This window comes from Staurois parvus, unplaced genomic scaffold, assembly GCF_062004578.1.
Source record: "Staurois parvus isolate SC_StPar_1 unplaced genomic scaffold, SC_StPar_1.0 ptg002334l, whole genome shotgun sequence".
Taxonomy (NCBI): Eukaryota; Metazoa; Chordata; class Amphibia; order Anura; family Ranidae; genus Staurois; species Staurois parvus.
Genome location: NW_028320130.1, coordinates 86,607 through 112,085, shown reverse-complemented (window position 1 = coordinate 112,085; position 25,479 = coordinate 86,607). Strand labels below are relative to the sequence as shown.

General features: G+C 47.4%; 1 protein-coding gene across 1 annotated transcript in view; it reads left to right on the top strand.

The window, feature by feature from the left end:
- The window catches only part of LOC149431234 (vomeronasal type-2 receptor 26-like), a 55,473-nt gene that overhangs the window by 12,192 nt on the left and 17,802 nt on the right, over positions 1-25,479 (top strand). The window contains exon 5 of the mRNA XM_089665770.1: positions 6,778-7,566. Coding sequence (XP_089521896.1) covers positions 6,778-7,566 — 789 coding nt within the window. The remainder of the gene's footprint in view (positions 1-6,777; positions 7,567-25,479) is intronic.

Sequence of the window (25,479 nt, the reverse complement as noted above, 5' to 3'; positions counted from 1 at the left end):
GAGGCCTGGCTCGCAGTCTCTGCTCTAATTCATCCCAAAGGTGTTCTATGGGGTTGAGGTCAGGACTCTGTGCAGGACAGTCAAGTTCCTCCACCCCAAACTGGCTCCTCCATGTCTTTATGGACCTTGCTTTGTGCACTGGTGGGCAGTCATGTTGGAACAGGAAGGGGCCATCCCCAAAATCTTCCCAAAAAGTTGGGAGCATGAAACTGTCCAGAATGTCACCTTAACCCCTTGACGCCGGCACCTCCTGAGGGTTTCAGAAGCCGGGAGGTGGGACGGGGTTTTAGGGTCATGTGCTCCCGTGATTCGCCGTCACAGCGGTCACATGATCAGGAAAGGTCTCAATCAAGAAAGAGAACTTTCTGTGAGTACCGGACATTTGTGCTGGTAGCACACAGGGCGTGCACTCTCAGCACATATGTTTTTCTTAATTGCACACAAATGTGTCAAGGCCCAGACGCCGGGAGGCCGCACATTTGCGTGCGACTGGCACCAAGAGATAAGCCCCCCTCCACCAAATTTACACTTGGCACAATGCAGTCAGGCAAGTACCGTTCTCCTGGCAACCACCAAACCCAGACACACCCATTTGCAGACTGCCAGATAGAGGAGCGTGATTGGACACTCCAGAGAACACGTCTCCTCTGCTCTAGAGTCCAGTGGCGGCATACTTTACACCACAGCATCCGACGCTTTGTATTGCACTTGGTGATGGAAGGCTTGGATGCAGCTGCTCGGCCATGGAAACCCATTCCATGAAGCTCTCTAAGCACTGTTGTTGGGCTCATCTGAAGGCCACACCAAGTTTGGAGGTCTTTAGCTATTGACTCTGCAGACAGTTGGCGACTTCTGCGCACTGTGCGCTTCAGCATGCGCTGACCCCGCCCTGTCATGTGACGTGGCCTACCACTTGGTGGCTGAGTGGCTGTTGTTCCCAGTTGCTTCCACTTTCTTATAATCCCATTAACAGTTGAATGTGGAATATTTAGTAGCCAGGAAAAGTCACGGATGGACTTATTGCCCAGGTGGCTACCTATCACGGGACCACGCTTGGAGTCACTGAGCTCCTGAGAGCAACCCATTCTTTCACCAATGTTTGTAGAAGCAGTCTGCATGCCTAGGGGCTTGATTGTACACACCTGTGTCCATTAAGGAGATTGGAGCACCTGAATCACATGATATGGAGGGGATTGGAACACCTGAATCCAATGATATGGAGGGGATTGGAACACCTGAATCACATGATATGGAGGGGATTGGAACACCTGAGTTACATGATTGGGGGAGGTTTGGAACACCTGAATCACATGATTGGGAGGGCGGGGACAATACTTTGGGCAATATGGTGTATCTGCATAATTTGTTTTTAATAACACACTGAAATTTTTTTCTTTCACTGTCATAATATGCAGATATAGTAAGAGAAATAGTAAAATAGATACATTGTTGTTTTCAATATTATTTATTACAGGTACTTATATAATGCCATCAATTTACGCAGCACTTTACATATATATATTGTACATTCACATCAGTCCCCGCCCCCGAGGGGCATACAATCTAAGGTCCCTAACTCACATTCATACATACACATACTAGGGACAATTTAGACAGGAACCAATTAACCTTCCAGCATATCTTTGGAGTGTGGGAGGAAACCGGAGTACCCAGAGGAAACCCACACAGGCACAGGGAGAACATGCAAACTCCAGGCAGGTGGTGCTGTGGTTGGGATTCGAACCAGGCGGAAGTGCTAACCATTTAGCCACTGTGTTGCCCGTAACCTTGTTACAATATATTTGTGAATGAAGCCTGAAGTGTTTGCAGTTTCCCTTCACACAGGAGCTGCTGCTAGCACTCCTGTTACGCAAAAAGAGGATTTGCATCCAAAAACATTGAATTGGGTGAAGTCAGGGCTTCAGGAATACGAATGTATTTTCACTTTTGCACTCAAATGTGTTTTATGGCCCCCTCACCACCTGCTTTAACCCCTTGGATCCTGCACAAGCACCCCCATTCAATTGAAAGTGACAGGGGGTATAACTTCTGCTACAGCTATGAAGCAAAGAATTGCAGCGACATATGTACACCCCTGGCCTCTGTCTCTGCAGCTAAAAAGGCAGCAGTTAGGGGTGGTAAAACCACTGCTCAACCACAAGGTTTTACCACCTCCACCCACATGTGTGAATGAGCCCTAACAGTGCTAGCAGTCAGTGTCCCCAATCACCGCTATACCAGGCCAGTGTCACGAAAGGGCCTCGACCACATGTGGGGTGCTTTCTGCAGCACAACCTCCCATGTGAATGAGCCAGAAAAGTGCAGCCAGTTACAGTGTCCAAAAACTAAATCGGCGGTCAGGATATTAGATGTGTAATATATACCCCTAGAATGCCTGAAGGTGCTCCTTGGATTTTGGGCCTCTCTATGTGGCTAGGCTGTGAAAAAGTCTCACAGATATGGTACCCCCTTGCTCGGGGGGAGTAGCAGCAGGGCTTTTTTTCAGCAGGAATGTGGGAAAATGCAGTTCCAGCACCTCCAGTAATGAATGTATTTAATTGCAAGAGGTGGTGGGGTGTCCAAAAACGAATTCGGTGGTCAGGAAATTAGATGTGTAATATATACCCCTAGAAAGTCTGAAGGTGTTCCTTGGATTTTGGGCCTCTCTATGTGGCTAGGCTGTGAAAAGTCTCACACACATGTTACCCTCTTACTCAGGGGGAGTAGCAGCAGGGCTTTTTTTCAGCGGGAACACGGGGGGGGGGGGGGGAACACAGTTCCGGCATCAACAGCACTAAATGTATTTATTTGCAAGAGGTGGTAGGGTGTACTGCAGGGTCCATTGATGCTGGCTGCTGGTCGATCTATTGTCATAGGAGGGGATCTATTTTTTTTTTTGGGGGGGGGGGGATTGTCTATTGATGCTGGGGAGGTCTTCTTTTGATAGTGGGGGGTCTGTTGTTGCTTGGGAGGTCTTATGTTTCTGTGGGGTCAATTGTTGCTGGGAGGGATCTACTATTGAGGGCAGGATCTATTATTGCTATCAGCTGGAGGGTCTATTGATGCTGGCTGTGGGGAGACCTGCTGATGTTGCCTGGGGACCATTGCTGATGGGGTGGGGGGTATTTTGTCGCAGGTGGTCCATTGTTGCTGGGTGGGGGTCTATTGCTGCTGGCTGCAGGGGATCATTTTGCTGCTTTTCTTGTTATCATTACAAATTCCATACAAATTGATACTTGGTTCTGTACTCTCTAAGAGGGCGGTACTGGGAAGCAGGTAAGGGGAGGAAAGCAGGGATGGTGCGGGACGGAAGCAGGGCGTGACCGGAAAGAAAGAGTTCCTGAACCTATTCTTTCAGAAAAAAAGCCCTGAGTAGCAGAATGTGTTTTGGGGTGCAATTCTTACTATGCCCATGCTGTGTGTGAGAAATATCTTGTTATTTGACAAATTTGTTTAAAAAAAATACATTTTCATTTTCATTCTGCATTTTCTAAATATTTTGTGGCAAAAAGATGAAATCTTCAACAGCCTCACCACACCTCCCAAAACCCAGGAGTTGGAAGTTTGTAGGGACAGATTGGACTTAGGGGACTTCGGGTCGTCTGCTGGAGGTAGTTTGTGATGAAGGAGGTCTTTTATGCTCAAATGCTGTACAAGGATCCCAGGACTTGGGTCAATGAAGAGAGAAACCGGGGTAAAGTACAGCGTTTTGAGGAGGTACTGGGTAATAGGTACATAGGCAGCACCTCGTCAAAGGGGTACTGGATAATGGGTGCATAGGCAGGCAGCACCTCCTCAAAGGGGTATTGGATAATAGGTGCATAGGCAGCGCCTCCTCAAAGGGGTACTGGATAATAGGCGCATAGGCAGCACCTCCTCAAAGGGGTACTGGATAATAGGCGCATAGGCAGCACCTCCTCAAAGGGGTATTAGATAATAGGTGCATAGGCAGCGCCTCCTCAAAGGGGTACTGGATAATAGGCACACAGGCAGCACCTTCTGAAAGGGGTACTGGATAATAGGTGCATAGGCAGCATCTCCTCAAAGGGGTACTAAATAATAGGTGCATAGGCAGCACCTCCTCAAAGGGGTACTGGGTAATAGGTGCATAGGCAGCATCTCCTCAAAGGGGTACTAAATAATAGGTGCATAGGCAGCACCTCCTCAAAGGGGTACTGGATAATAGGTGCATAGGCAGCATCTCCTCAAAGTACTGGCTTTTGCCCTTGTCTCGAGATCTAAAGGCGTGCCCATCCAAAACCTGAGCCTCTCGTTAATGACCCAAATTCTGGAGTCTTGCACAAGCATTCAATCATGACCAGGGGAGTAAAGATGGCTTGTCCCCCTTTCTCTTGGACCATTACCTTCTCCCCTTCACATTAATTAACCACTTGGACAACCAGCTGGAGTTAATGGCTAAAACAGCCTTTTATTACAACAATAAATAACATTTGTAAATAATGTAAATCCACTATAAGTGGAGCTCATCAGGTCCCAGAAGGCATCAATAAACAAAGCTACCTGCGTCTTCCAGGTCCCAGAAGGCATCAATAAACAAAGCTACCTGCGTCTTCCAGGTCCCAGAAGGCATCAATAAACAAAGCTACCTGCGTCTTCCAGGTCCCAGAAGGCATCAATAAACAAAGCTACCTGCGTCCTACTTAAAATAGACCTTCAGCCGCAACACCACCGACTCGGAGACAACCACCCGCAGATACCACCATCAGAAAAAACTGGAAGCCGTACCTCGGACGGGTCCCTACAAAGTACCTTTTTGTGCTCACAGTAACCTATGAGGACTATGCACCCAGCTGGCTCCAGTCAGCACTAACCAACACGACCACCACCCAAAAAAACGGGCAAGACACAACGTGTAGTGAAGAAAACGTTCCTTTTCTAGTCTTCCCCCTCCCACACCCCATTCAAACCACCCCCCCCATGGCTCCACCCGCTCCTATCTTAACCACTTAGCACTCCCCATCCTATTTCTTGCCAACTTCGATGACTCTCCACCCCTTTAACCCCTGTCATGCCGGCCCGCCGCTCATGTCTTCTCCTTTCCTCTTACTCTGGTCCTCCCTTAAAAAATGGCATTCACCACAAGCTGCCTCCAGCAGAGAACCCAACGTCCTCAGAGCCCAGTTCCTCACTGTGACATCATCCACAATAATGGACAATATGCCTCCAGTCCTCTGATGCCTTGGGATCCATTCACATCTGGGCATGTTTGATCCGATCCCAATCCGCTGTGCAAAAATGACAAATCACATCTGGACACCTACCAGGCGTGTTCAGGTGCCATTTATTTTTAATGGCACTTAAAACGCGGTGCGATTCTTCCCGTGATTGTTGTATGATAAATGGAGCTGCAATCGCGGAAGTCACATGTTGTGACGCTTGACACCCCAACAGAAGCCCCAGCTCCTTCTTAGGCCACGAGATTCGGGGGATGAGGTTCGCTGCAATTGCAGAGCGATTTATTGTGCAACAACCGCGCTGCATTTTAGTCGCCACGTAAGACACCCAGATCTGAAGGGAGCGGAAAACAGCGATAATGGGGGCTGCCTCAGCACTGCTTTTCTTCCCATCTAAAATCCCCCCCCAAAAACAACCCTTCTCCTCCTCAAGTCTCCTCTTCTAACACACTAAAATCAACCCCCCCCTCCCCACCCCAAAAAAAAACAATCCTTCTCCTCCTCAAGTCTCCTCTTCTAACACACCAAAATCAACCCCCCCCCCCAAAAAAAAACAATCCTTCTCCTCCTCAAGACCCCTCTTCTAACACACCAAAATCCCCCTCCTCAAATTGCCCCTCTCAGCACAAACCATCTACCCCCAACCCCCTCCAGCACAAAAATAATTCTCTCCACACAGTAAAATTCCTCCAAAATACCCCCTCCCAGCATCGACCATCCCCATCTCCCCAAATCCCCCCTACCCAGCACCCCCCCCTTCCAATGCAAACCCCCCCAACAAAAAAAATCCCCTCTTCAAGCACAAAACCCCATAAAATCCCCCTTCCCAGCCCCCCCAATCAAAATACCCCCACCCAGCACAAGGTATCCCCCCAAATCTCTCCTTCCAACACAAATTCCCCAACATTAAAAAAAATCTCCCTCCCCAGCCCCCAAAAAATACTCCTCCCAGAACAAATGATCTCCCCAAATCCTCCCCCAACTACAAAAAAATGTAGTTTAGTCATGGTTTATCTAGTCATGGTTTATCTAGTTTATCCAAATCATGGTTTATCCAGTCATGGTTTATCTAGTAATGGTTTATCCAGTCATGGTTTATCTAGTCATGGTTTATCCAGTCATGGTTTATCCAGTCATGGTTTATCCAGTCATGGTTTATCCAGTCATGTTTTATCTAGTCATGGTTTATCTAGTCATGGTTTATCTAGTCATGGATTATCCAGTCATGGTTTATCCAGTCATGGTTTATCTAGTCATGGTTTATCTAGTAATGGTTTATCCAGTCATGGTTTATCCAGTCATGGTTTATCTAGTAATGGTTTATCTAGTCATGGTTTATCTAGTCATGGTTTATCTAGTCATGGTTTATCTAGTTTATCCAAGTCATGGTTTATCTAGTTGTAGTCACATTCAGCTGGACCTGTCCTGTGATGTTGAAGATGTTCTGTAGATTAACAAGCCACTTTTTCAGAAGTGAAGGAGAAGTTTGGAGAAGCTTTGAATCATCCATGACATTATGGAACAAGTCCAGCTAAATGCAATAACTACCACAACCTCTCTCGTGTTTCTTGTGTCTCTTCAGATCAGCCATCGAGTTACCGACCCTCTCCTGAGCGATAGAGAAAAGTTCCCAAATTTTTACCGCACCGTTCCTAGTAGCTGGGTTTGGTATGAGATGGTTATAAAGGTCCTAAAACTGTTTAGATGGAGTTGGGTCGGAATCATCACATCGAATGACGGCACCGGAGAAATGGAACTGAGGGAGCTGAGAAACGAGATGACCAGACACGGGATCTGTATAGAATTTGTCATCTACCTGACCAAGAATGTGGACATTAACAGACGGAGAATGATGATTATTGAGAAGTCAACCACCGACGTTGTTGTAGTATGCGGCCATTTTTTAATTGAATATCTTGTCTTTTGTACAGAATCCAAAGCTCTGAGAGAAAATATCACATTAATTCTCAATCAGTCATGGAATGTCATTTCATATCCAGAGGTCATTCTAATGGAAACCTGTAACTGTAGCTTATTACCGATGTATCCTTTCCACTACATTCCAGGATTCGATCTTTACATGGAGAACCTACATCCATCCAAACGGCCAGCCGATCCATTGCTGGAAGATATTTGGCTCTCAATGTTCAACTGTCTGTCTTCTAATGAAGCTAAAAATAAGATGTTCAGATTTTTAGGTTTTCTTCCTAATGTCACCTGCACTGGGCGGGAACGGATCGCATATCGATTCAGCAGAAAGCATGGCTCAGAGTTTTATTCCATCTACAGTGCGGTGTACGCTCTGGCTCAGGCTTTGAACAATATGAAACTAAGTAGAAATACGTTTGGAAAGTATGGATTAGGACGAAAGGTACGTTTATTTTCTATGTTTATCTTTTCCTCTACAGCAGGGGTGCCAGACTCAATGTCATCGCGGGCCGAGTCAGCGTTATGGTTGCCCTCAAAGGGCCGGTTGTGTCTGTAAGATTGTATAAATGTATCTACTCGTTATCATACTAAATGGTTGCCTCTGCATTCACATTGTATTGGTTTTAGTAATACCTAGTGTTGGGCTTCATGTTCGACTCGAACATCGGTCAATCATGTGTTCGGTGTACACACGAGCGGTAAGGGCGTTTGGCATGCTGTTTGCCCGCCGCGCCCCACAATGCTCTGCGCCCTGACAGTGCATGGTGATTGGCTAAAGCAAGGCACCTGACCACAGTTGCAGAACACAATGACATCACAAGGGGGCAGGTTCACCTGGTTGATGTCACTGGGTGGCCCCACCCCTTAGATATTTAAGAGTTCTTTTTCCCTGAAGAAGGAGTGAAGACACACCGAAACGCGTTGATTATATAGAAGCTATCTCTGTAATCATATGTATGGATGGTGATGTTACAACATTTTTAATGGCTGGCCAAACATAGTCATACTGGGGATCCTTGTCATGCAATTAATACTTAGATGGTGATGCTGTACTATGACTTTGGATGACGTATTGTATGGTATATCTACATGCTAAAATCATTTTTTGACACAATAAAAAGCTTGTACTTTTTACTAAGCATTTTTCGGTATACATCTATGCCTTCAAAGTCCCAAGTCCTATAGGGGGTCCCCCCCTCCACCTGGTGACATCTAATGTTTCCAGTCACTGATATCCCATCATGTGTGGTCCAAACGAGCACCTGAGGACAGGAAACAATGAAATGTAAATACTCTGGGTGTCCGGGAAGGCTTTTATTGTAGAGAGTAAGCACACCACATAGCCAACTGCTTTTGCAATACGTTTGTATTAGGCATATATAGGACATACAATCAATATACAGGACATATAATCAATATACAAGACATACAATCAATATACAGGACATACAATCAATATACAGGGCATACAATCAATATACAGGACATATAATCAATATACAGGGCATACAATCAATATACAGGACATACAATCAACATACAGGACATATAATCAATATACAGGACATACAATCAATATACAGGACATACAATCAACATACAGGACATACAATCAACATACAGGGCATACAATCAACATACAGGACATACAATCAACATACAGGGCATACAATCAATATACAAGGCATATAATCAATATACACGGCATACAATCAACATACAGGACATACAATCGATATACAGGGCATACAATCAATATACAGGGCATACAATCGATATACAGGGCATGCAATCGATATACAGGACATACAATCAATATACAGGACATACAATCGATATACAGGACATACAATCAATATACAGGGCATACAATCGATATACAGGGCATGCAATCGATATACAGGACATACAATCAATATACAGGACATACAATCGATATACAGGACATACAATCAATATACAGGACATACAATCGATATACAGGACATACAATCGATATACAGGGCATACAATCAATATACAGGACATGCAATCGATATACAGGGCATACAATCGATATACAGGACATACAATCAACATACAGGACATACAACCGATATATAGGACATACAATCAATATACAGGACATACAATCGATATACAGGACATACAATTGATATACAGGGCATACAATCGATATACAGGGCATGCAATCGATATACAGGACATGCAATCGATATACAGGGCATACAATCGATATACAGGACATACAATCAATATACAGGACATACAATCGATATACAGGACATACAATCAATATACAGGGCATACAATCGATATACAGGGCATGCAATCGATATACAGGACATACAATCAATATACAGGACATACAATCGATATACAGGACATACAATCAATATACAGGGCATACAATCGATATACAGGGCATGCAATCGATATACAGGACATACAATCAATATACAGGACATACAATCGATATACAGGACATACAATCAATATACAGGACATACAATCGATATACAGGACATACAATCGATATACAGGGCATACAATCAATATACAGGACATGCAATCGATATACAGGGCATACAATCGATATACAGGACATACAATCAACATACAGGACATACAACCGATATACAGGACATACAATCAATATACAGGACATACAATCGATATACAGGACATACAATTGATATACAGGGCATACAATCGATATACAGGGCATGCAATCGATATACAGGACATGCAATCGATATACAGGGCATACAATCGATATACAGGACATACAATCAATATACAGGACATACAATCGATATACAGGACATACAATCGATATACAGGGCATACAATCGATATACAGGACATGCAATCGATATACAGGACATACAATCGATATACAGGACATACAATCAATATACAGGGCATACAATCAATATACAGGACATGCAATCGATATACAGGGCATACAATCGATATACAGGACATACAATTGATATACAGGGCATACAATCGATATACAGGACATACAATCAATATACAGGACATACAATCGATATACAGGACATACAATCGATATACAGGGCATACAATCGATATACAGGACATACAATCGATATACAGGGCATACAATCGATATACAGGACATACAATCAATATACAGGACATACAATCGATATACAGGACATACAATCGATATACAGGGCATACAATCAATATACAGGACATGCAATCGATATACAGGGCATACAATCGATATACAGGACATACAATCAACATACAGGACATACAACCGATATACAGGACATACAATCAATATACAGGACATACAATCGATATACAGGACATACAATTGATATACAGGGCATACAATCGATATACAGGGCATGCAATCGATATACAGGACATGCAATCGATATACAGGGCATACAATCGATATACAGGACATACAATCAATATACAGGACATACAATCGATATACAGGACATACAATCGATATACAGGGCATACAATCAATATACAGGACATGCAATCGATATACAGGACATACAATCGATATACAGGACATACAATCAATATACAGGGCATACAATCGATATACAGGACATGCAATCGATATACAGGGCATACAATCGATATACAGGACATACAATCGATATACAGGGCATACAATCGATATACAGGACATACAATCAATATACAGGACATACAATTGATATACAGGACATACAATCGATATACAGGACATACAATCAATATACAGGACATACAATCGATATACAGGACATACAATCGATATACAGGGCATACAATCGATATACAGGACATACAATCGATATACAGGACATACAATCGATATACAGGACATACAATCACCTAGCATCTGACATGATGCATAATACAACAAAGATGTACATTGTTCAGTCCCAGCAAAGAACACGCATGCATATATGTGCAATCAGCTACCGGTAGGAGGTTCTTGAGGAAAGGGGTTTTTGGATCCCCAAAACGTTGTTTTTTTTCCTCCTCCTCCTCTCTCTTTTCACCAGAGTCTGCCTCAGCTTTCTTTTGTTTTCTTTTTTTTATTCTTTTTTAGGTATTGTATTCCTGTTTGTATTTCTGAACATCAGCTCTCATACGTGTTACGTGTAGCTCATGTTATTCAACAATGGAGCGTCCATCTTTGTTGTGTTATGCTTGATGTTAGATAACATACAAACATCAGAAATACAATGATAGTCCTCTACTGACACGTGAAGAAATAGCTCCAAAAACAATATTAATATTAAAAAAAATGATTATGTATCCAAATACAGTATCACTTTTCCAAGACTAAGTGCCCACATGGAAGAAAAATATATTTGAAATATATTTTAAGAATATTCTTCCCAAATATATTGACATATATTTGAAATGCTAAAATTTGGCCATATTGAATATATTTAAAAAAAAAAAAATATATATATATATATATACTGTATGTTGAAATGCGTTGTTATTAGAGATGAGCGAAGAAATGAAAAATTCGATTCGACTGATTCGGCGAATTCGTGGACAATATTCGATTCGAGTCGAATAAATTCGCTGTGAATTTAACTTAAAAAAGGGTGTTTCTAGGCTTCAGAGAGACTTAATATTAGTGCTGAACACTGTACCTTTAATTTAAATGCCCTTGGAGTCTGCTGGGGAAGAGAAATAATACTGTCAGTCAGTATGACATGCAGATGAGTGCCGTCGATCTTAGAATCACCGCACACTTCACTCATTTGGCCAGTCACGGGGCCAAAACCAGTGTTTGGAGCCACAGTGTGGCGGTGGAGCCAGCAGCAATGGGAGGCCATACAGCAACCTATGACAAAATGGAAACCAGCAGGAGCGTGAGGAGACCTGAAAGTGGCACATGGCAGAGTGGGAGCAATGGGAGGCGGTACAGGGACCCAGGTCACACTGTGGGCCCAGCAGCAGCGTGACCAGGCGGTACGGGGGCCCATGGCCGATTTGGGGCCTGGCGGCACCTATGGGAGGCCTGTAATCTGCCAGCAACCTATGACAAAATGGACAACCGCAGGAGTGTGAGGAGATTTCAAAGTGGCACATGGCAGGGTGGAAGCAATGGGAGGCCGTACAGGGACCCAGGTCACACTGTGGGACCAGCAGCAGCGTGACCAGGAGGTACGGGGCCCATGGCCGATATGGTGCCTGGCGGCACCTATGGAAGGCCGCTAATCTGCCAGCAACCTATGACAAAATGGAAAACCGCAGGAGTGTAAGGAGACCTCAAAGTGGCACATGGCAGAGTGGAAGCAATGGGAGGCCGTACAGGGACCCAGGTCACACTGTGGGACCAGCAGCAGCGTGACCAGGAGGTACGGGGGCCCATGGCCGATATGGGGCCTGGCGGCACCTATGGAAGGCCGCTAATCTGCCAGCAACCTATGACAAAATGGAAAACCGCAGGAGTGTAAGGAGACCTCAAAGTGGCACATGGCAGAGTGGAAGCAATGGGAGGCCGTATAGGGACCCAGGTCACACTGTGGGCTCAGCAGCAGCGTGACCAGGAGGTACGGGGGCCCATGGCCGATATGGGGCCTGGCGGCACCTATGGAAGGCCGCTAATCTGCCAGCAACCTATGACAAAATGGAAAACCGCAGGAGTGTAAGGAGACCTCAAAGTGGCACATGGCAGAGTGGAAGCAATGGGAGGCCGTACAGGGACCCAGGTCACACTGTGGGACCAGCAGCAGCGTGACCAGGCGGTACGGGGGCCCATGGCCGATATGGGGACTGGCGGCACCTATGGAAGGCTGCTAATCTGCCAGCACCCTATGACAAAATGGAACCCTGGGCTGGGGCAGGCAGAACCGCCGTATCTTTATCACGTTTTTCCCAGGCCACCGAATGGCGACGCTGCATATGCTCACGCAACGCTGTAGTCCCAACATGGGCCCCCTGGCCACGCTTGACTTTCTGGCCACATAGTCGACATTAGGCTACGTTTACTTCCTCGGGCGGCTTGACGAAAACTTGCCACACCGCCGAGTAGGAAACTTTGCACCCGCTACTCCTCACTGGCTGACTGCTACTTCCTCCGTGCACATCGGCACCACTACTGGCTGTGGTGGTAGGCTGCAGTGGAGATGCTGCTCTACTCCGTGGCCGTTTGCCTCCACTGACACAGCTGCGACCCTGCTGCCTCCTGGCAGCAGCAATGGGAGGCCGTACAGGGACCCAGGTCACACTGTGGGACCAGCAGCAGCGTGACCAGGCGGTACGGGGGCCCATGGCCGATATGGGGCCTGGCGGCACCAATGGAAGGCCTGTAATCTGCCAGCAACCTATGACAAAATGGACAACCGCAGGAGTGTGAGGAGATTTCAAAGTGGCACATGGCAGAGTGGAAGCAATGGGAGGCCGTACAGGGACCCAGGTCACACTGTGGGACCAGCAGCAGCGTGACCAGGCGGTACGGGGGCCCATGGCCGATATGGGGCCTGGTGGCACCAATGGAAGGCCTGTAATCTGCCAGCAACCTATGACAAAATGGACAACCGCAGGAGTGTGAGGAGATTTCAAAGTGGCACATGGCAGAGTGGAAGCAATGGGAGGCCGTACAGGGACCCATGAGACACTCTGGACCTGGCAGCAGCATGAAGAGGCGGTACAGGGGCCCATGGCAGATTACGGGCCTGGCAGCAGCAATGGGAGGCCCGTAATCTGCCAGCACCCTATGTCAAAAAATTAAACACACCAGCAGTGTGAGGAGACCTGAAAGTGGCACATGGCAGAGTGTGGCGATGGAGACAGCAGCAATGGGAGGCCGTACAGGGACCCATGAGAGACTCTGGACCTAGCAGCAGCATGAGGAGGCGGTATATAGGGGCCCATGGCAGATTAGGGGCCTGGCAGCAGCTATAGGAGGCCCGTTATCTGGCAGCACCCTATGTCCAAAAATTCAACACACCAGCAGTGTGAAGAGACCTGAATGTGGCACATGGCAGAGTGTGGCGATGGAGACAGCAGCAATGGGAGGCCGTACAGGGACCCATGAGAGACTCTGGACCTAGCAGCAGCATGAGGAGGCGGTATATAGGGGCCCATGGCAGATTAGGGGCCTGGCAGCAGCTATAGGAGGCCCGTTATCTGGCAGCACCCTATGTCAAAAAATTCAACACACCAGCAGTGTGAGGAGACCTGAAAGTGGCACATGGCAGAGTGTGGCGATGGAGACAGCAGCAATGGGAGGCCGTACAGGGACCCATGAGAGACTCTGGACCTAGCAGCAGCATGAGGAGGCGGTATATAGGGGCCCATGGCAGATTAGGGGCCTGGCAGCAGCTATAGGAGGCCCGTTATCTGGCAGCACCCTATGTCCAAAAATTCAACACACCAGCAGTGTGAAGAGACCTGAATGTGGCACATGGCAGAGTGTGGCGATGGAGACAGCAGCAATGGGAGGCCGTACAGGGACCCATGAGAGACTCTGGACCTAGCAGCAGCATGAGGAGGCGGTATATAGGGGCCCATGGCAGATTAGGGGCCTGGCAGCAGCTATAGGAGGCCCGTTATCTGGCAGCACCCTATGTCCAAAAATTCAACACACCAGCAGTGTGAGGAGACCTGAAAGTGGCACATGTTTGAGGCATGATTCATGGCGGATTTAGTCAGTTGTGTCAGGAACTGGTGGTTTGAAATCCAGACTAATCCACGCCTGATTCATTTTCACAAACGTGAGTCTCTCCACACTTTGGGTGGACAGTCGTGTCCTCCGCGGAGTTACAATACCTCCTGCCGCACTAAACACGCGCTCCGATGCCACGCTACTGGCCGGGCATGACAGCCTTTCAAGGTCAAATTCAGCTAGTTGGGGCCAAAGGTCAAGTTTCGTTGCCCAGTAGTCAAGGGGATTGTCTACCTCGGTTGGCAGGGTGCTGTCCAAGTAGGCCCAAGCCTGTTGTTTGAGCTCCTGCTCCAGGTCCACCTGATGCTGCTGCTGCTGCTGCGGCTGGTTAGTAGTTTCCTCACTGCGCTGGTGAAGAAAGCTACTCATCATCGACTGCAGACTGAGGCAGCCGCTGCTGGTGGAGCTGCCACTGCTCCTACCACCCCACCCCTCCCCTGCTGCCATGGCAGCGGAATGCGAGCGCACAGGGCCCACAGTGTCTGAGGATGGACGTTGGCGCACAAAGGCAGAGACCAACTGACTACATAGGTGTTTTTTATAGTACGTAATTTTGGCCTCCCTCTCAGCAGGTGTGAAAAAGGCCACCATTTTGGACCGGTAGCGAGGGTCCAACAAGGTGGACAGCCAAAAGTCATCCCTCTGTCTGATGGTTATTATTCGGCTGTCGCTACGCAAGCAACCGAGCATGCTATGGGCCATTTGTGCCAAGGAATGCGAGGGACTCCCTGCCTCCATCTCCACAGCATACTGCTACGGTGCGTCTGGGTCCTCTGTCTCCTCCTCCTCCTCCTCTACCAGATGCTCCTGCTCCTCCACTCCTGTCCGCTGAGTGGAAAAACCACCCATTTCACTCAATAATTCCTGAGCACAAATGTCCTCCTCTACCTCCTCCTCTTCTTCCTGTCCTGCCCCCACAGGGGTCATGTGGCGTTGAGATCTGTGCGCCACGTCTACCGCACCCTGACCAGCCATTGTTAACAGCATTTGTTCCAGGACGTGCAACAGAGGAATGACGTCGTTCATCCCATAGTCCTGCCGACTCACGAATAGCGTGGCCTCCTCAAAGGGCCTGAGCAAGCGGCAGGTGTCACGCATGAGCTGCCAATGGCTGACATCTAAGTTACACAGGGGAGTACCTTTATCCGCTTGTAACATCAGGAAATCAGTGATGGCCTTTCGCTGCTCGTAAAGGCGGTCTAACATGTGTAGGGTTGAATTCCACCTTGTTGCAACGTCGCAGATCAGGCGATGCTGTGGAATTCCGTTCTGCCGCTGCAGCTCAATGAGGGTGTTCTTTGCGGTGTAGGAATGGCTGAAATGCATGCACAGTTTACGTGACATTTTAAGGATGTCTTGCAGTGGGATGGTGGATTTTAGGAACCGCTTGACAACCAGATTGAACACGTGAGCCATGCATGGCGCATGGCACAACCTTCCTTGACGCAGAGCAGACACCATGTTCTTTCCGTTGTCGGTCAACATGGTTCCGATTTTCAGTTTGCGCGGAGACAGCCATCTGTCGATTTCTCTGTTCATTACACTCAGCAGTTCCTCCCCTGTGTGACTACGTTCGCCAAGGCATACCAGGTGCAGCACAGCGTGACACCGTTGCGCCCTGCACATGTGATATGCCGGTCGGGTAATGGGACTTGGCACGGGGGTGGCGGCTGAGGACACGGCGGAAAAAGAGGTGGTAGAGGCGGACATGTTTGCTGGACCAAGGACGTGCAAACGTGGAGGCAAAAGCGTCGTGACCTGTCCAAGTTGCTGGTGCGGCTGTGCCGGCACCACGTTCACCCAGTGGGCCGTAAATGACATGTACTGTCCCTGACCGTAGTTACAGCTCCACACGTCGGCGCTGCCGTGCACTTTGGCAGAGACCGACATGCTCAAAGACTGGCCCACCATCTCTTCTACATGTGAATGCAGGGCTGGCACTGCCTTTTGGGCAAAGAAATGACGTCTTGGCACTCTCCACCGCGGCGCGGCACAAGCCATCATTTCTCGGAAAGGTGCTGAGTCCACCAGTTGGAAAGGGAGGGACTGCAGCACCAGCAACTTGGACAGGAGGACGTTCAGCTTTTGCACCGTCGGGTGCGTGCTCGCAAACTGTTGTCTCTTGGAAACGGATTCCAAGAAAGACTGTTGACGGAATCCGAGAAGAGGAGTAGCAGGAGAAGGAGCATCTGAACGAGCGGAAGATGCCAACGAGCGACAACTCCCCTCAGCAGAGGTGTTGGAGCCTTGACTGGCTGATAGAGGGTGATTGACGACGTCGGGTGACGGAGCAAGTAACGGAGCGGGTGATGGAGCGGGGGCTGGGGCAGGCAGAACCGCCGTATCTTTATCACGGTTTTCCCAGGCCAACGAATGGTGACGCTGCATATGCTGACGCAACGCTGTAGTCCCAACATGGGCCCCCTGGCCACGCTTGCATTTCTGGCCACATAGTCGACATACGGCTACGTTTACTTCCTCGGGCGGCTTGACGAAAAATTGCCACACCACCGAGTAGGAAACTTTGCCCCCGCTACTCCTCACTGGCTGACTGCTACTTCCTCCGTGCGCACCGGCACCACTACTGGCCGTGGTGGTAGGCTGCAGTGGAGCTGGTGCTCTACTCCGTGGACGTTTGGCTCCACTGACACTGATGCGACCCTGCTGCCTCCTGGGCAACCCACCGACTGTTTCGCTCGCTGCCAAGCTGGCACCCTCTTCTCCTGATGATGCGGAAGAAATTGCCTGATGACGACGAGGCAGCCAAGTGCGATCAACCTCCTCATCATCAAGTACGGTCTCCGCCTCACTACTAGCCCCCTCGGCTGCGTCTGGGTCAGGAGACAGACCTGTCTCTAGACCGGCTACAGAGCCACTCTCCTCGCCAGTACTTCTTCGCCTGGCTGCTGAAAAGGCCGATGTCTCCCCCCGTTCCTGACCGCCCTCTGTTAGCTCTTCCTCACTGTACAGTGGGGCTGAGCCCACAGCATGCGATACTTCGCTTGGTGAGGGAACAGCAAAGGACAGGGGCAGGTAGAGGACATGTGATTTCAGTGGGCTTGCTCCCGGGCCATGCCAACTAACGGTTGTGTCTGACGTACCCACCGACCGTTGGCTGTAGGTGTCAGAGGTGACCTGGGAAGAGGAAGACGACCGAGCCAACCAATCAATGACGGCAGGGTTGTCGGTGGAGACACGACCGCTGGATGACACCGGGAGCACTGGCCTCTGGCTGCGAATAGTGCTGCCTCGACCCCTTCCTCTGCTGCCACGTCTGCTCGCTCCTAAAAAATTGCCTCCTCTGCCACTCCTCTGCATGTTGTCTGACATACTCTTTAATTCAACGATTATGTGTCCCTGAGTAACAATTCTGTGTTCCTGAGTAACAATTCTGTGTCTGTGCGAGTAACAATTCTGTGGCCCTAAGTAACAGTTCTGTGGCCCTGAGTAAAAATTTATGTGTTTGTGCAAGTAACGGTTCTGTGGCCCTAAGTAACAGTTCTGTGGCCCTCAGTAACAGTTCTGTGTCTGTGCGAGTAAAAATTCTGTGTCTGTGCGAGTAACAATTCTGTGGCCCTAAGTAACAGTTCTGTGGCCTTCAGTAACAATTCTGTGTCTGTGCGAGTAACAATTCTGTGTCTGTGCGAGTAACAATTCTGTGGCCCTAAGTAAAGTTTCTGTGGCCCTAAGTAACAATTCTCTGGCACTCAGTAACAATTCTGTCTGTCCCTGAGTAACAATTCTCTGGCACTCAGTAACAATTCTGTCTGTCCCTGAGTAACAATTCTCTGGCACTCAGTAACAATTCTGTCTGTCCCTGAGTAACAATTCTCTGGCACTCAGTAACAATTCTGTCTGTCCCTGAGTAACAATTCTGTCTGTCCCTGAGTATGAATTCTGTGGCCCTAACTAGCGTTTCTTTGTCCCTAAGTAACAGTTCTGTGGCCCTGAGTAACAATTCTGTGTCTGTGCGAGTAACAATTCTGTGGCCCTCAGTAACAGTTCTGTGGCCCTCAGTAACAGTTCTGTGTCTGTGCGAGTAACAATTCTGTGTCTGTGCGAGTAACAATTCTGTGGCCCTAAGTAACAGTTCTGTGGCCTTCAGTAACAATTCTGTGTCTGTGCGAGTAACAATTCTGTGTCTGTGCGAGTAACAATTCTGTGGCCCTAAGTAAAGTTTCTGTGGCCCTAAGTAACAATTCTCTGGCACTCAGTAACAATTCTGTCTGTCCCTGAGTAACAATTCTCTGGCACTCAGTAACAATTCTGTCTGTCCCTGAGTAACAATTCTCTGGCACTCAGTAACAATTCTGTCTGTCCCTGAGTAACAATTCTCTGGCACTCAGTAACAATTCTGTCTGTCCCTGAGTAACAATTCTGTCTGTCCCTGAGTATGAATTCTGTGGCCCTAACTAGCGTTTCTTTGTCCCTAAGTAACAGTTCTGTGGCCCTGAGTAACAATTCTGTGTCTGTGCGAGTAACAATTCTGTGGCCCTAAGTAACAGTTCTGTGGCCCTCAGTAACAGTTCTGTGTCTGTGCGAGTAACAATTCTGTGACTGTGCGAGTAACAATTCTGTGGCCCTAAGTAACAGTTCTGTGGCCTTCAGTAACAATTCTGTGTCTGTGCGAGTAACAATTCTGTGTCTGTGCGAGTAACAATTCTGTGGCCCTAAGTAAAGTTTCTGTGGCCCTAAGTAACAATTCTCTGGCACTCAGTAACAATTCTGTCTGTCCCTGAGTAACAATTCTCTGGCACTCAGTAACAATTCTGTCTGTCCCTGAGTAACAATTCTGTCTGTCCCTGAGTATGAATTCTGTGGCCCTAACTAGCGTTTCTTTGTCCCTAAGTAACAGTTCTGTGGCCCTGAGTAACAATTCTGTGTCTGTGCGAGTAACAATTCTGTGTCTGTGCGAGTAACAATTCTGTGGCCCTCAGTAACAGTTCTGTGGCCCTGAGTAAAAATTTATGTGTTTGTGCAAGTAACGGTTCTGTGGCCCTAAGTAACAGTTCTGTGGCCCTCAGTAACAGTTCTGTGTCTGTGCGAGTAACAATTCTGTGTCTGTGCGAGTAACAATTCTGTGGCCCTAAGTAACAGTTCTGTGGCCTTCAGTAACAATTCTGTGTCTGTGCGAGTAACAATTCTGTGTCTGTGCGAGTAACAATTCTGTGGCCCTAAGTAAAGTTTCTGTGGCCCTAAGTAACAATTCTCTGGCACTCAGTAACAATTCTGTCTGTCCCTGAGTAACAATTCTCTGGCACTCAGTAACAATTCTGTCTGTCCCTGAGTAACAATTCTCTGGCACTCAGTAACAATTCTGTCTGTCCCTGAGTAACAATTCTCTGGCACTCAGTAACAATTCTGTCTGTCCCTGAGTAACAATTCTGTCTGTCCCTGAGTATGAATTCTGTGGCCCTAACTAGCGTTTCTTTGTCCCTAAGTAACAGTTCTGTGGCCCTGAGTAACAATTCTGTGTCTGTGCGAGTAACAATTCTGTGGCCCTAAGTAACAGTTCTGTGGCCCTCAGTAACAGTTCTGTGTCTGTGCGAGTAACAATTCTGTGACTGTGCGAGTAACAATTCTGTGGCCCTAAGTAACAGTTCTGTGGCCTTCAGTAACAATTCTGTGTCTGTGCGAGTAACAATTCTGTGTCTGTGCGAGTAACAATTCTGTGGCCCTAAGTAAAGTTTCTGTGGCCCTAAGTAACAATTCTCTGGCACTCAGTAACAATTCTGTCTGTCCCTGAGTAACAATTCTCTGGCACTCAGTAACAATTCTGTCTGTCCCTGAGTAACAATTCTGTCTGTCCCTGAGTATGAATTCTGTGGCCCTAACTAGCGTTTCTTTGTCCCTAAGTAACAGTTCTGTGGCCCTGAGTAACAATTCTGTGTCTGTGCGAGTAACAATTCTGTGTCTGTGCGAGTAACAATTCTGTGGCCCTCAGTAACAGTTCTGTGGCCCTGAGTAAAAATTTATGTGTTTGTGCAAGTAACGGTTCTGTGGCCCTAAGTAACAGTTCTGTGGCCCTCAGTAACAGTTCTGTGTCTGTGCGAGTAACAATTCTGTGTCTGTGCGAGTAACAATTCTGTGGCCCTAAGTAACAGTTCTGTGGCCTTCAGTAACAATTCTGTGTCTGTGCGAGTAACAATTCTGTGTCTGTGCGAGTAACAATTCTGTGGCCCTAAGTAAAGTTTCTGTGGCCCTAAGTAACAATTCTCTGGCACTCAGTAACAATTCTGTCTGTCCCTGAGTAACAATTCTCTGGCACTCAGTAACAATTCTGTCTGTCCCTGAGTAACAATTCTCTGGCACTCAGTAACAATTCTGTCTGTCCCTGAGTAACAATTCTGTCTGTCCCTGAGTATGAATTCTGTGGCCCTAACTAGCGTTTCTTTGTCCCTAAGTAACAGTTCTGTGGCCCTGAGTAACAATTCTGTGTCTGTGCGAGTAACAATTCTGTGGCCCTAAGTAACAGTTCTGTGGCCCTCAGTAACAGTTCTGTGTCTGTGCGAGTAACAATTCTGTGTCTGTGCGAGTAACAATTCTGTGGCCCTAAGTAACAGTTCTGTGGCCTTCAGTAACAATTCTGTGTCTGTGCGAGTAACAATTCTGTGTCTGTGCGAGTAACAATTCTGTGGCCCTAAGTAAAGTTTCTGTGGCCCTAAGTAACAATTCTCTGGCACTCAGTAACAATTCTGTCTGTCCCTGAGTAACAATTCTCTGGCACTCAGTAACAATTCTGTCTGTCCCTGAGTAACAATTCTGTGGCCCTAAGTAAAGTTTCTGTGGCCCTAAGTAACAATTCTCTGGCACTCAGTAACAATTCTGTCTGTCCCTGAGTAACAATTCTCTGGCACTCAGTAACAATTCTGTCTGTCCCTGAGTAACAATTCTGTGGCCCTAAGTAAAGTTTCTGTGGCCCTAAGTAACAATTCTCTGGCACTCAGTAACAATTCTGTCTGTCCCTGAGTAACAATTCTCTGGCACTCAGTAACAATTCTGTCTGTCCCTGAGTAAAAATTCTGTGGCCCTAATAACGTTTCTGTGGCCCTAAGTAACAATTCTCTGGCACTGAGTAACAATTCTGTCTGTCCCTGAGTATGAATTCTGTGGCCCTAACTAGCGTTTCTTTGTCCCTAAATAACGATTCTGTGGCCCTCATTAACAAGTCTGTGTCCCTGAGTAATGGTTCTCTGTCCCTAAGTAACTTTTCTCTGTCCCCAAGTATCGTTTCTGTGGCCCTAACTCTGTCCCTGTCCCTAGTACAGAGCGGTCTGCCTCTGTTCAATGACTGCAGGCAAATGAAGAATTCCAAAATGGCCGCTATTTATAGCTCGACCATTACACAGTGCTGGCTGGCTGGCTGCTGATTGGCTGATGCGATCACATGTCGTTGAGGAATGCATTATGGGTCAGCGCGCCTTGTCTGCGCACCTTCCCAGGCATCCCCGCTCCGTCGCCGCACATGTCAGCCGCCATTTTCTGAAAAATTTCGATTCGCGCGTCCGAATTAGGCTATTTTTCGGATTCGGCACGAATCGAAATTTTTCCGATATTCGACTCGAATTCCACTTCGGATACTTCGATTCGCTCATCTCTAGTTGTTATTACAAAATATATGAAAAATATTTTTAGAATTACATTTCAAATATACTGCCTGTCTTTAAAATAAAAATCTACATTTTTAGAATGCATTTACAAATATATGTTAAAATGACTTTTGTATATGTTAAAAAAATTTGAAGAGTATATTTAAAAAATATGTATTTTTAAAAATATTTTTCATTTATTTTGTAATATAAAAAATTCACTTCAACATACAGTGTATATATATTCTCCATCCTGAAGGATTCTGCTGTGTGCTTGCAGCTGCCGGAGGAAAGTAGAGGAGGAAAGCCGGCATCACTGCTGGGGTGGGGGCACACTGGGGTGCCTGGGCAGTAGGAGGAAACATATAGAGCACAGGGAGGGTGATGGGTGTGGTGGGAGGGGGGCAATTACTGGAATTGATCCCCCGTATGGTTCTCTCTGCAGCAGCTGAAAGCCAGCGGGAGGGAGAGGAGAAGCTGGCTTTCAGCTGCTGCAGAGAGAGCCATACAGGGGATCGGCTCCAGTAATTCCCCCCCCCCCCCACCATGCTTATCACCCTCTGTGCCCACGTCCGATTCACCCAGCTGTCTGGGACCCCTGCTGGCCTGGGCCCCATACAGGAGGGCTGGTGGTAGCCCCTTTTCCATGGCCTTGGCTGCACTGGTTCATTTCTGTCCTATCTACAGCATTTCTGTGTATCCTGTTACCAGTTCCTGTGCTTGGCTCCTTGTTACTGACCCGGCTTGCCTGTGACTACACTTGAACGCTACCTACTGTCTTGGAAATTCGCTTTAACGAATTTCTCCTTACCGTGAGTACTCGCAGTTGGATGCGCATAAATCCCCCATAAAGCTGTGCGAATCTCGTTTACCACGACTGCAGCTAAACTACACGATACCTGCCCATCCAAATACTTTTAGCTTCTGTTGAAATGTGGGGGTGGAGCTCCGTTACCCTAGAATGATCAAACGACACTCTCAGGATGGTGTTGCAACTCACATAAGGGCTGGTTTTAGACCTAGCTCTCTGTTTTATTAAAAATACACACATGCCCCCCACATGAATAAAGTCAATCCCCTCCCACCAAACAATGCAATGGGGAGAGTCTATACACAGGATGTATATTCCAATTGGAGCATAGCCTTTCCTATTATCTATCACTGGTCCTCCCCCATGAGTCTTCTGAGGTCAGCAGACTGCCTCCCCTTCCCCCCCATGAGCCATCTGAGGTCATATTTCCTGTCCTACTAGCTTCTATTGGTATGTCCATTCTCTGCACAAGCACTCCCTAAAAATATCAGTCTGTACCTGGATGGGCCCGATACGATCTTTATTAAAACACATCCATCCGGATACAGTTCAGATTGGTAATGGGTTGTAAGATATACATAAGCCTACACGCGGAGTTCGTACCGCTTGGCGCCTTGCGTTATGAAGCCCACGTGGTACTATGCTGCTGATATGTGGATACAGGCCCGCGGTCTACTGCCAGCGACATTCGCATCGAATGCCGTGGTGGTATACACGCCGGTCTATAAGCGCAGATCTGCCATCTCATCCATTACCAAGCTGAGTACTGTAGTACATACATTGTACATGCGCATGGCCGAATTGCAGCCTTCAGAGCTTTAATTAAGCCACACGAGAGACATATGAATAACACGAATATATGACACATTTAAAGTTCGACCAACAATACAAAATTTCCATGACATTCCCTCCTGTTTTATCATATTCTCCTCGTGTCCCTTCTTGATCTTCTTCAGCTTGATGGGTGTAGTCTCAAACTTCAAAGAGTTCCTGTAGTTGTCCCTGAGAATAAAGCTCCACGGGGTACCTGAAACAACAAGACCCGACGCAGACTCGACGCAAACAGGCTTGATTGAAGCAATGATCCTCAAGAGCGTTGGAACCTTCACTACAGGAAGGCTCTTGCAAAAACCACAAACAGACTTGTGGTATGATTAAGGCTTGTGATCCCACGGTGGTCTGGGGAGATCCAGCAATAGATTCTCAAATTGCCCCTGCAGACGGGGCCACACAAGGCTGGTCTCGACCCAGACGGTTTTCCAAATTGCAGACACAAACCATGATGAGGCTTGAAGCTTGCTTGAAGGTCTTGGAGAATGTGGTCTTCAGGGAGATAAATTAGAGGGAAGCCAGGACGTAATCTGTAGAGAAGGTGGATGGTTGGTGAGGTCTTCCTCCGATCAGTGGTTGGAGTGGGATCCCAGGAGCGGGCATGGAGATGTGGTCGTCTGCCCGAGCTTGGCTTACACGGTCGATGAGGCAACAGGAACATCTCACCGCGGCATATAAAAGGCAGATGAAAAAGAGAAGCATCAGGACATACACTCCCACTTCCTTCAACCAAGATCCGATGGAGAACAGGAAATCTCCCAATCCTCCCAAACCCTTGAACGGATTCCAACCCTCACTAGCTATAGCTCTAGCTTTTCCCTGTAGTTCACTAACTTTGTCCATATGGGCCTGGACCTTGTCATCGGTGTCTTCTATCCAAGTACAACAATCCTCTCCGATGAACTCACAGAACCCCCCTTTGGCGGCTAAAAGATAATCAAGGGCCATCTTCTCCTGAAGCACTAAAATTCCCATCTGCCGTTGTTCTTGGGCAATTTCTCTGACAGCCTCTACGGTCTCGTTAAACATACTATCCACGATGACAGGAAAATTGTTCAGGCGCTTCATAAGTTCTATTCCCCATCCTGTCCATGAGGGGAACCAAGCCCATGCCTGGTCGCCCTCAGAGAACAGCTCCCTGCGAACTCTCCCTGCCATCCTTGGTCTGGTCGGTCAGTGTGGTTACTCAGAAGGGAAGTCTGGTTAGTCAGATTGACAGTTATACCTCCCTCGCAGGTGGTAGTCCCAACAAACTTGTTACCTGTGCCAAAGCTGATGTTAAAGCACACCTGAGGGCTGCCTAGCTGCCCAGTTACCCATAATGGACTGACGAGGGTCCTACAGGAGCTAGAGCTAATATTGGTGCTAAAACTGATGTTACCTGCTAAAAATGTGTCATTAAGTTCTACCAACAAATGTCTACGTGGGGGCTGACCAGGGGTCCCT